We start from the raw sequence: 12,405 nt of genomic DNA on the forward strand, positions 1-12,405 counted from the left end.
GAGCACCTGCCACACATGACCTTGTGGCAGCTGGAAGGTAATAAATGTCAGGTTATACACACCTACTCCTTACCGAGAAACACAATTGCAAGGCGTGCAATCATGATGGACAACAAATCTCTTGCTCCTCTACTATTTAACCACAAAATTAACATAGCCTGTGGCTGCCTCATTTACCAGGCCCCTCCACAGCGTTCAGTGCTCAAAGATACACCTCATAAACACCATCCAGCTTCACTGAGTAGCATTCCCCTCTACAAATGCTGAAACCTGGAAATCTTGAGATTTAATTGCCTAACCTTTTCCTAAAACTCAACGTACCTTTGTGACAAAGACTACTATTTATAGGACTGTCCAGAGAATTAAAGAGACTTTCTAGATGAAACCTGAACTGCCAGTTGGCCAGTCTGGACATAAGAGCCAGGGCAACTGTTTGGAACCCCTGCAGTCAAGACTGCAAATCCCTGAGAGTCCTGTGGTATTCTGCCTCCTGGCACCGAACCTCATTAGACTGAGCAGAATGAGAGAAAAGATCAAAGAAATTTCTAAACATATATGACCTGCCCTTACTGAACCAGGAAGACATAGAAAACCTAAACAAACCAGTATCAAGTAGTGGAACAGCAATTAAAAACCTCTAACACATTCTAAGTAAGTAAATATTGTAAAGACATAAAAATAAAATAAAATAAAACCTTCCAACAAAGAAAAGTCCAGGACCATAAAGATTCTCAGTTAAGATCTAACAGATCTTTAAAGAACACACACCAGTCTTTATTCAATTATTATTGAATAATTTGAGGAAGGGAATACTCCCAAATACATTCTATGAAGCCAGTGTAATAACTGATACCAAAACAGACAAACATACATCAAGGAAGGGATACTATAGACCAATATCCCTGATGAACATAAATGCCCAAATCCTTAATTTGATAGCAAATTGCATTCAAAAACACATCCAATCCCAGCAGTTTTGGAGGCTGAGGCAGGAGGATTGGAAGTTTAAGTCCAACCTCAGCATCTTGACAAAAGGCCCTTGTGTTCCCACTGTTTTATAAAGCCAGAGTGTGAATTTTTTTTAGAGAGAGAATTTTTTAATATTTATTTTTTAGTTTTCGGCGGACACAACATCTTTGTTTGCTGAGGATCAAACCCGGGCCGCACGCATGCCAGGCAAACGCACTACCGCTTGAGCCACATCCCCAGCCCCAGAGTGTGAATTTTTAACACTGTCATAACATTAACTTAAAATTGACTAAAAAAAAAAAAATTGTTTTGGCAGATTATGTCTAAAAGGACAGTAATATATGCATATGGAACAGGACCTTGAAATATTAAAAAAGCATTTAATAATTAGAATTTAACAGATTATTTGGCAAGAGCAAGGTCAAAGTGATCAGATTTCTAACTACTTTTCTTAGGATCTACTCTACATAAACTCTTTAGAATAATTCATAAAATATTTTAAAATTTTGTGATAGTTTTTATAGAAGTATTTTTAAAAGGTAGAATGATAGCTTTATCTTAGATTTGAAGATAAGAACTAATATTTTTATCTTAAGCTATGTTTTTTTAAAAAAAAAAACTTTCAAAATACAGTTGAATTAACTAGTCTTCTCAGAATGCCTGACCAGGTCACTGATCTTAAAAAGGCCAGAGCAATGAGGCCTGAAAATAATCAATGAATTTGGTTTCTAAACATGGTTGTTGCTGGGCGTGATAGCAGACCTGTAATCCCAGCAGCTGGGGAGGCAGAGGCAGGAGGACTGCAAGTTTGAGGCCAAACTCAGCAACTTAGCAAAGGCCCTAAGCAATCTGGTGAGAAACTGAAAGAAAAAATAAAAAGGACCAGGGATGTGGCTTATGTGGTTAAGCATGGCTGGGTTCCATCCCTCGTATTAAAAAATTTAAAAACTTAAAAAAATAAGCATGGTTATCTCCTCTAATCTTCACTCATACAAACATAACACAGTTCCAATTAAAAGAATTTAAGTTATATACCAAAATCATATAAGTAATTTGAGAAACTGAGAAAAGATGTGATCAAATATACATGACATGTAGGAAAGTCACGTTTGTTCATATACATGCATATATGACTAATTTTGATATCACACAGGCATGAGAACACTTTTAGCTGATAACTAAGTTGAAAAGCTATGCAGTATTTTCTGTCCACTGCTAACATGGGCAAAATGCTGACCCTCCCACATAGGTAAGGGAAACAGATGGTTTATTTTCAAGAAATCCCTGACAGTGGGTATGATTTATTTCACATATTCTGAAAACATCTGTCTTCTTTGCTCTTATTTCTCTCACCTTCTGATAAACACTGAAGCCTAATGACAAAATATAAGTCGTCCTTTCCTCCTTTATGAAGCACACTGAAGACAAAAAAGATCAGTCATTTCACATTCATTTTAGCAAAGCTGTTTTATGTGGCAGTTATAACACAGACACTGCAGTACAGCACAGTGGTGATTTCACAGCTACAACTTTCTCCAATTAACAAAATATTTCTTTATAAAAATTTGTGCAAGAGGTTTACATTCACTTCTTCATGTGTTATAAGATTGTAACAATGGTCACAGTAGATGCAAAGACAGAAAATTACTTATCTTAAACATCTGTTCTGGGGCTGGGCTCACAGCTCAGCGGTAGAGCACTCGCCCGGCATATGTGAGGCCCTGGGTTTAATCCACGGCACATTAAAAAAATGAATAAATAAAGTAGTGGTATTCTGTATAACTAAAAAAATATTAAAAGGGAAAAAATCTGTTCTGCAAAGACAAGAATTCCACTTGGATTTATTCAAGGTTCAGGCTTCCTGGACAGCTCAGGTCCTTGGTGTTGCTGAGCCTAATATCCCAAGACTCCCCGAGGTCTCATGGTCACATAACCAAGGGCCCATAACAAGGTCCCAAGCTGCCCCAGGGTTCACCACAGAACAAAGTGTACTCCACAGTTCTACTTCAGGAAACTTGGGTTTCCTGTGGGCAATCTCTTGTTCAGACAGATGCTCAGGTGACAGCCGCAGGAGACTTTCTCCACTGGTGCAGGAAAGCTGCTCAGGTTTGTGGCCTAGCTATTGTCAGAACTGGGGTGGCTGCAGCACAGGGATGGACTCTCCTCTGAGGGAAAAGTAAAAGGAGTAGGAAGAGATTCAAAGAGGCCTGTGCAATTGTTGACATCCACACAGGTAATGATCTCGAGCTGTCCCAAAAGTACCAAACTGACTGTTGGGAGTCTGCCCTATGACATAGCATAGGCAGAACACCCAGAATCTGGCCCCTCATCTGAATGGATTTAGCTGAGACCTTTGGGAAGACAGTCCCAGCAGCCTACATTTCTCACTTACAGGTCTGACTAGGATTTGAAGCCAGAACTAGACAGGCCAGGTGTGTCCCTCAATAACAACTTATTCCCTGTGAGATTTATGACTGTAAATGCTTGGGCTTCACCCTGCGGTTCTAAGTTAGTCTAACTGGAGGTCTGGATATTTTTTTTAATTTGTTTTTTAAATTTTTCGGGTAGTAATAACAGGCAACCAAGGTAGAGATCCCTGAACAGCAATTCAGGAGTATCAGGGCCCCTGCCATTCCACTGCCATTTCCCCACAGTGGGGAAGACACCCTGGTTGCTAAACCACCTGGTATAGCCAAGTCACCTCCATAAGGACAAAAGGGTGCATCCAAGAGGGGATGCATCCATCTGTGCTGTTTCCAGTTACATCTGCGATGAGACAGGGGAGGGAGCATCCACTGGGGTGCCATCTAAGGCCAGTCTCACCAGATTTCAGTGAAAATCCCAGAAACAGGGAGTTTGTCAAGCAGTGCACAGGACTGGTGTGGAAGGTGAGAAGGGGCAGGGTTCTGACACTGGGCGTGAAGATATCAGAGAAACTTCTAGAAGAGTGCAATCTCATGAAACTCACATAGTCCGGAGAGGACTCTCACTTCAAAGCATTTGTGACTGACATCTACGCAGAGAGCTTCCTTCCAAGCACTGCCTTAAGGGCTGCAAAGTTACCTCTTCAATGCAGAAAACCAAAAGCCTGGACTATGGCTGTGCCAAGGGCTGGTGCTGAGGAGGGGGGATTTTACTTGTCCCAAGGCCCAAGCATACCCTCTCAAAAACATGCTTTCAAAACACACTGCCACCAGGAACATTCTGATGGGTTCCCAAGTGGTCATGTGTTGCTGGTCTATACAGAATCGTCAAAAAATGACCAAAAAAGAAACAAATGACTTGTCCGAGTTGACACAACTGTCTGATGATTTCTAAGCAATTTAACCTGCATACGGTACTTTAACAGAACAAAAAGTTTATTACTCCGACTCTGATGGCAGAGTGGCCTGCTCCCCCTGAATGGCCTCACCTGAGAAGGAAGTCCAGGTGTTCTGAAACAGGCCATCAGGAGGGAGGCTGAGACCCGGCCAGGAAACCAGCACGTGCTTGTCTGGCCACATGCCCGCAGCTACTTGAGATTATGGAAGCTGAGAAGACAGCAAACCTGTCTCCCAGGCACACTTGAACACAGCTTCAGAAACTACGCCAGGTTTTACTGCTAACATAGCTGATGATCCTCTATGGGCAGGACTGGGTACTTTGTATTTATTTTAAAAATGATTTTGTGAGCTGGGAATGTGGCTCAGGCGGTAGTGCATGCATGCGGCCCGGGTTCGATCCTCAGCACCACATACCAAAAACGATGTTGTGTCCGCCGAGAACTAAAAAATAAATATTAAAAATGCTCTCTCTCTCCTCTCTCACTCTTTAAAAAAAGATTTTGTCTGACAATCTTAGGAGCAAATTACATTGTCATTGACCCGATGTCCTCTAATAGATATGCGTGTGTGTGTACACACCAGGGAAGTGTCCCAGGTTGAGGTGAGCACAGATATGAGGCTATGATCTGCCCAGGATAACTAGTGACATGCTTGGAGGCAGGAAGTCATCCCAGCATTGGCCAAAAACAACCCATCATGTAATTACGTTTATGTAATTTTGGGTGTCAGAAAACACTAATGAAAGGACTACTGGGACTAAGGAAACCTGACATTTAATTCTTAACTGGGGGCTGGGGATGTGGCTCAATCGGTAGGCTCGCCTGGCATGCGTACAGCCCAGGTTCCATCCTCAGCACCACATACAAAGATATTGTGTCAGCCGAAAACTAAAAAAAAATTAAAATTCTCTCTCTTTAAAAAAAAAAAAAAAAAAAAAAATTCTTAACTGTATTAGGTAACCATTCCTGAGTTGAGCTTATTTCCTCAGCTGTAAATGGATCTGCAACCTTTCCTTTTTACGGTGGCTTGGTGAATACCGTGGAGGTCTGGGGAACACTGTATGGCATGAAGTAAGGTGCTGTGCAAAGGAAGACAGACATCAAGTATTAGGAAAGTTCTGAATTCCAGGAAATATTTTCAAAAACTAAATCACATCACATGAAGGTGTTTTGGGGAAACCATCTTTCTAGTACTGAGGAGGATTACACAGGGTGGGGCGCAGCTCAGTGCTAGAGCACTGGCCCAGTGTGTGGGGGCCTGGGCTGGATTCCCAGTACTGCAGAGGTTGAAGGCTTTATATAAAGAGGTGTTTAAGAAGAAAACATCACAAAAACACAAAAGTGAGGCAAACTTAAAAAACTATTTTTTTAACTTCAAATTTCTCAAGGGTTCTGAACATCATTTACTATGAATGTCCAGGATCCAACCTCTATGGTCACCTGGCCATTTTCACATCACAGTGGAAGAGCGTTCTGTGGGACCAGCAGGGGAGGTGATCTTACTATATATTCTTTGTAATTCCCACTGTGTGCTTGAATACAAAAACCATAGGACATGTCTGCAATAAGAGTTTTTTGTTTGTGTTTTTTTTTTTTTTTAAACATCAACATGTATGAATGCATGCTGGTGAGCATTTGATAACTGGTCTATTCTAGCTCTAAATTCATTGTTAAAATTTCTTAAGACCAGGTCACTATCATATCCTCCCTTCTGGAAGGCTACACTATGACCGTCTCCTCAGCAGGATGGAGAATGACCCTTTGTGCTCTGCAGGAGATGCACACTCCACTGCTTTGGGCAAGGGTGTCTGCTATGACAGACAGAACCTGCCCTTGTCGGTCCAGCAGCAATTTGGCGAGGGCCTCTGGACCAGCCAGAATGACAATATGACTTCTGCCACACAGAAGTTTTTTCTCACTCTGAATCCCAAACAAAATTTGTACCTGATTATTAGACAAGACCTAAATTAGGTAAGAGGCAGCAACCCAAGGTGAGACTATAAAAAAACATGGCAGCATCTTAAGCTAAAATGTAAGAGAAATAGTGGCAGAATTGAAGTCTGACTGTAGGTTTCTGTCATGCTTATATGAATGCTATAAAGGATCAGTTTAACAGCTGGCAGCAATGGCCATCAAGCACACAGATTAGATGGGAGAAAGGATTACAAGGTTTGGCAAATAGCTTGCATGGGCCAAGAGTGGTCACAGACTGAGTAGCAAGTATTGCATCTGTTTAAAGAACGGACCTAAGAGGTCATTTTACAACTCTTTACTGGATGATGAAAGCATCTTCCTCTCCTCATGGGCTGCAGGCATGCATCACGGCTTCTGTGCCCTGGGACTCCTCTGACCAGCAAAACAAGGGTTTCAAGTCTCCTCGTGAGCTCCACCTGTGTTACACTGGACACCACAACATCATGGAAACAGAAGACTCTTCAGGAGATAGAGCAGAAACTCCATGCAAGGCTCTGGGAGCAGCTGCACAGGCTGGGAGAGTTCCTTATCAGTTAACAGGCTGGCATGAGGAACATGGCACTGACGTGGAACAAGGGTTAAAAACAGTGAGATCGTTCATATACATTTGAGAACATTCAGAGTTTCTTCCTGCCCATAGCTGGGATGTCATAAAATCCTAATGTGCTTCCATAAATTCCAGGTGGTTTTCCCATCTCACCCACCGTAGCTTACGTTCAACAGCTCCAGTATCTTGTAAAAGTGGCTACTGGATCAGCCCACATATGTCTTTGTCTGAGGAAGTTTGTCTCATCTCTTCCTCACCCTTTACAGAAATAATGTCACAGGGAAACCCAAATTCTCCAAAAGGTACACACAGTCACACTGATAATCACTGGGTGTTTCTAACTCCTCTTAGAAACTGGCAAGGAGACAAGAGGCCTGCTGCCAATCACCCACCCTCATCCACCTTCGTAGATAGAGACATCATAGCAACTGTGATTCTATACTAAGAATGCACAAGGCAGAGGCAAAAGCAGCACTGGCCTGTCTGGGTGTGGGCAGCAGTGCGTTGACTATCTGCCCAGCCACACTCTTCAGTACCTTTTGGTTATCCATAACTCTGCACTGGAGCTGCAGATCTTTGCTGTGGAGAACTTGGATGTGATGGAGCTGCTCCAGTAACTTTTTTCACAGTACTGAATGTTAATAATGAGAATGATTTCTAATCAATTTAAACTGCACACAGTACTTTAACAGAACAAAAAGTTTATTACTCCCACTCAGTAGTTCCTGGGGGCTTTGAAGTTAAATCATACATAATTCGAGAAATACCAGGAATCTTCTTAATCTCAGTGACCATCTTTAACACCACCTGTGATAAAAAGAAAGATTACAAACACAAGAGTCAGATTCCACTGCACATCCAACAATCCCAGAGGGCGTGCTTTGCAATTTAACATTCAGATGTCATCTAGTTTTACTACCATCCTTCATGAACATGGAATGATCTCTGAATAATCTTACAGAGTGAACCTATCTCACTCTATAATAGATATTAGTGACTTCAAATCAGTACTACTCAGTGTAGTCCACGGACAGGTACTGGAAGACAAGAGATGCCCGCCATCAGTCCACAAGTGCCTACATATACAGTGACCTGACACTGCTACGGCATCCAGCAAATGGCTCTACAAGTCACCTGTGGCTTACACGTGCAACTCTGAGCCACGCAGGGGACACTGATGCACTATCAACAGTCACTGTAAAGTGCACAGGAAGAGAGGATGGCCTGGTCACTTGATTGGCCAAAGATTCAGCAAATTTAAGCCACATTCCCCACAAGCCAGCTATTCAGCTAGAACCAGGACCTCACATTAAAGTCTGAGTTTGATTTTCAGTTGCTATTATGTAAGGGGCTCCTTTGGCCCACTGTGGTGGAAAGACAGAGGGTGAAAGAAAATGATCAAAATTGGAACTGGAAGCATGACAGGCAGAGCCTTAGGCGGTTCACACCTGGCCATGCACCATCAAACCTCATCCTTACAAACTCCTCTTCACTCCCAGGGTTTCCTGCACTTGGAGAAGTACAGGGGCTGGCAGGATTAGATAAAATTGTAGATTACAGTTGGTGACTTTCTACATAGCAATCAGACATCTACAGGGCATATTAAATTTAAGGGTCTTTTCTGCTGCCAAATATTAAATGGTCAAATAAACGAAGACAGGAAAAAAAAAAAAAAAAACAGAGAATCAATCCCAAAAATATCAACTTCAGCACAGCCTATTCAAGTCACCATATCATGGAATCACGAGGTCCTGAAATGCACATTAGAAAGAAACATGCATACCTCCACAGGGATCTCGTTGCCAGGTGTCGCAGGCACACCAGTCATGAAGTCACTTGTGATGAAGGTTCGAATGACCACAGACCTCTGGCATGAAGGCTGCTTCTGAAGTGGGTCTCGATCGAAGTGCAAGGGGGTCAAAATCACTGGCATCTGGCTGATTTTCCCAGAATACCCTAGGGAAACAGATATGCAGAACCAATCCACACACCAGGGAAAAGAACCTAGTTCTGTGACTCTGCCCACACAAGGTCAGCATGGGCACCCCCAGGCAAGATAGTCATCAGGCACTGGGTTCCTCCCACAGGGCTGCAGACTCAACCACAAATACAAATTCACCGAATTTAACCCCTACAGCACAGTTCCAGAGAAGGGACATCTAGAGAGGGAGAGTGGATTCTCATCCAAGGCAGTCACGCCATGTCCCATCCTCAAATCCTGAATCTGCAAACAAGGACTTGGTTGGTGCTCCTGGGAAAAACCAGGAGGTGCCTCCAAGCTACTGGGCACATCTCCATCGACTAAGACACGTAACCACTTTTTATGTGTGTTTCTGTTTGAAGACACCTCATTATTGTAGTTTAAAACCAATAGCACTGTAACTCAGGCCTGACTAACCCACCTAGCACAAAGGTTTTCTCGTAGGGTACATCAGAGCTTCATTGGGTTCAGGACCATGACAGTACTCAAGCAACATGCTCAAGGGTGACTTTACATAGCAAAATCATTTAGCAAAGCACGAAAATGTAAAAAGCATGGCACCGTCACAGTGTAAAGGACACCTGTTTACAGCCTGAGAATGGAGGCAGGCAGCGCTCTGCCTCCATCACACCTTGGCTACTCTGGGAATGAGCAGGCAATTCAGACTTTCAGCTGCTCTGGCTGTGTCTGCAAATAGCCACAAAGGTAAACACATTTTATTTAAAGGCAACATCAATGAACTATCAATAATAAATCATAAAACAAAAGTATTAAAAATCAAAAGCTACATCCTCCTGCTAGATACCGTAAGGCCAAGCTTCCCAAAACAGTGGGAGTGCAGCAGCCAGCAGAAGGAGCAACTCACCAGACTCCCTGAGGATGTTGTGAGCCTCAAAGTCAGCCTGACGCAAAGTGCTGAGCACCCCTGTTGTTAAGAAAGTGGGCGTCACGTCGGTAGGAGGTTCCTTAACTGGTGGGCCAAAGATGTAGACAACTCTAGAAGGAAAGGGGAAGTTCACGATCAGAGTTCAGTAGGAGAAGGGAGGCACAGTCCACCACTTTTCCACTTGCCTATGACCTCCGACTGGCTTCAGCTCCCAACAGCCAGGACCAGGACAGGCGTGGGGATTGTGAGTGGATCTTCAAATACACCTCCCTCCCAGTGTGCAGCCTGGATACCAGCACTCCATGTGCATAGGTTTATGTGACCACTACAACCTTTTCACATAATGTACTGGTTAGAATGTCCCCCCAAATTCATGACCAGTCAGAACCTGTGGGTAAAAACAGGTGTGCAGATGTCATCAAGACGAAGTCATATTAGACTTCAGTGGGCCCTAATCCAATGACCAGTGTCCTATAAGAACAGGGAAATTTGGATTTGTGTTGTTTTTTTGGGGGGGGGTTGTTGTTTTGCTACAATGCTAGGGATCAAACTCAGGGCCTTCCCCATGGTAGGAGAGCATTTTACCAGTGAGCCACCTCCCCACCCAAGAACAAGCAGTGTGGAAACAGACACACACAGACTAAAGTGTGCCACAGGAATATGGAGAAAGACACTGGACTGGACTGCCACAAGCTGAGGACCAGCAGGACACCACCACATCCAGGACCACCATAGATGCTTGGAAGAGGCAAGAGCGGATCTTTCTCTGGAATCAACACAGAGAACATGGTCCAGCCAGCACCCTTATTTCAGACTTCTGGCCTCTAAAAGGATAGGTATCTGCTAGGTTAAGCCCACCCAGTCTGTGGTATTTATTACAGGTAGCATCAGGAAATCAATACACATAGTTAACAAATAAATAGGTTTGTGGGAGACCAACCTCACACGTGACTGAGTCACACCCCCCAACTGGCTGCTGAGGCGCTCAGTCACAGAAATGTGGCAGAGCTTTCCCCACCCTTCTTGGGTTTGAGGGTCGATGTCTCGTGCATGGGTGTCTCTTGCTACAGCCTCATGAGTGAAGCTATGCTGACCTGTTATAATATAACCCCTTGCCCTGTTTAGATAGAATCTTCCATGAAAGTGCCTTGTGTGTGTATCCCCTTCTCTTACTGTACTCTTGGGTGTGGCCTACCCAGATGTCAGTCAACCTGCTGACAGTGGACTCAGCCCCCTGGAACCTGACCCCCTTGCCTCATTTGAATACCTTCTCCTCAATAAAAGGGGTCAGCGTGGGCTCTCGCTCTCTCTCTCTCTCTCTTCCTACAGACCCTTAAGGTCAGAGGAGCCGTCACAGCGACCTCAAAGAAAAAGGTATTTGTGTCTCTTGTGTGGTTATTTTGCGCAGCCCAATTAGCCCAATTTAACTGGAGTGACCCCTGAGCCTTTTAGTCGAGTGAACAGAAACCTAGCATAAGTTCTTTATGGTAAGACTTCAGAAATTGTAACATGCTAACATGCATTGGAAAAGCTCGAAGGTAAGACCAATTTCTTCAACCTAGTTAGCCCACGTTTTTTAACCCCATAATGAGAAGAAGTGCTCCTAGATTTTTATTTCCACACTATTAAAAATGTCACTCAAATAGTACTTAGTATCCTGCTACAATTTTCCCAGAAGAGTATCTTACTGACACTTTAAGGAAATATCTGTTTGAAAGACATGAAGACGCTGCAAGTGTTAATAAGGGTTTGGAGCATAACTTGAAGAAACCGGGACCAGAAAATTGTAACAGCCCAAAGTGTGCCTTGCCAAGTCACAATCTTTACCAGAAAAACAAGAGGGAATCAGGCAGAGATCTGAGTGCACCCAGTTTTCCCTATGCCAACCACAGCCAGCAGATAACTGCCGCTGGTCCTCAGGCCAGTCTACCATTAGCAAAGAAAACAAAAGTTTAATAATGTCTTTGCTTAATAACCACATGCAGCAAAATATACAAAAGAAAACTTTAGATGAAAACTACCGCTACCCAACTACTTCACTGACTCCCTCCAAACACACTGTAGAAGAAGGTTTTGTCCCTAGAAAGTAAGCCATACCTCATGTAAACACTGTCACTCCTAAAGCCCGTAAACCATCACAAAGGAGAAGGGAACTGGTTGAGAGCCTCAAACCTGCACTTTTCATCTTCTACTTTCCTACAGGAGAGGCTGCAACAGTGGACATGAAAATAGATACCCACACTGTGCAGATGAGTAAAACTGGAACAGTCCCTCCATGGGCAAAGGTTCCCTTTCCAAATTAGGAAAAAAACATCATGAAAACAGAAAAATATTTTAAAATTCCAATTTCCAAAAAGGAACTTGGCAAAACATGTAAACCCACTGAGACTCAAGGGCTTGCTGGGTTCATGTTTTAAGATCTAGTTGTTAACTTGCTGACCTTTTTTCTTTTTCTGAGGGGTGAGGGAAGAAAGGTCAAGAAAGGAAGAAATAGATAAGGGAAAAAGTAGCACCTGAAAGGCTAAAGCTTATAAGTAAAAGTGAATGTGCATTAGCAAAGAACACAAGCATGAGAAGAAGACTACCACTAAATAGGGAAGAGAGGTGGGAGGGAAAAACAGGGAGAAGGGGAACTGCGCGGAAGATGGAAGGAGAACCTCATTGTTATTCAGAATACATATATGATGTTGTGATGATAAAAAGGAAAAAAAAGTGTGTCACATTAG

The 12,405-nt window shown here is 43.1% G+C and overlaps 1 protein-coding gene across 1 annotated transcript in view; it reads right to left on the minus strand.

Moving 5' to 3' along the window:
* Positions 1-2,000: 2,000 nt before the first annotated feature.
* The window catches only part of Gmps (guanine monophosphate synthase), a 50,625-nt gene continuing 40,220 nt past the window's right edge, over positions 2,001-12,405 (minus strand). Inside the window, exons 14-16 of the mRNA XM_077795298.1 lie at positions 9,659-9,789; positions 8,596-8,768; positions 2,001-7,619 (exon numbers count right to left, since the gene is read on the minus strand). Coding sequence (XP_077651424.1) covers positions 7,518-7,619; positions 8,596-8,768; positions 9,659-9,789 — 406 coding nt within the window. The 3' untranslated portion in view covers positions 2,001-7,517. The remainder of the gene's footprint in view (positions 7,620-8,595; positions 8,769-9,658; positions 9,790-12,405) is intronic.

Source organism: Urocitellus parryii, chromosome 2 (genome assembly GCF_045843805.1).
Source record: "Urocitellus parryii isolate mUroPar1 chromosome 2, mUroPar1.hap1, whole genome shotgun sequence".
Taxonomy (NCBI): domain Eukaryota; kingdom Metazoa; phylum Chordata; class Mammalia; order Rodentia; family Sciuridae; genus Urocitellus; species Urocitellus parryii.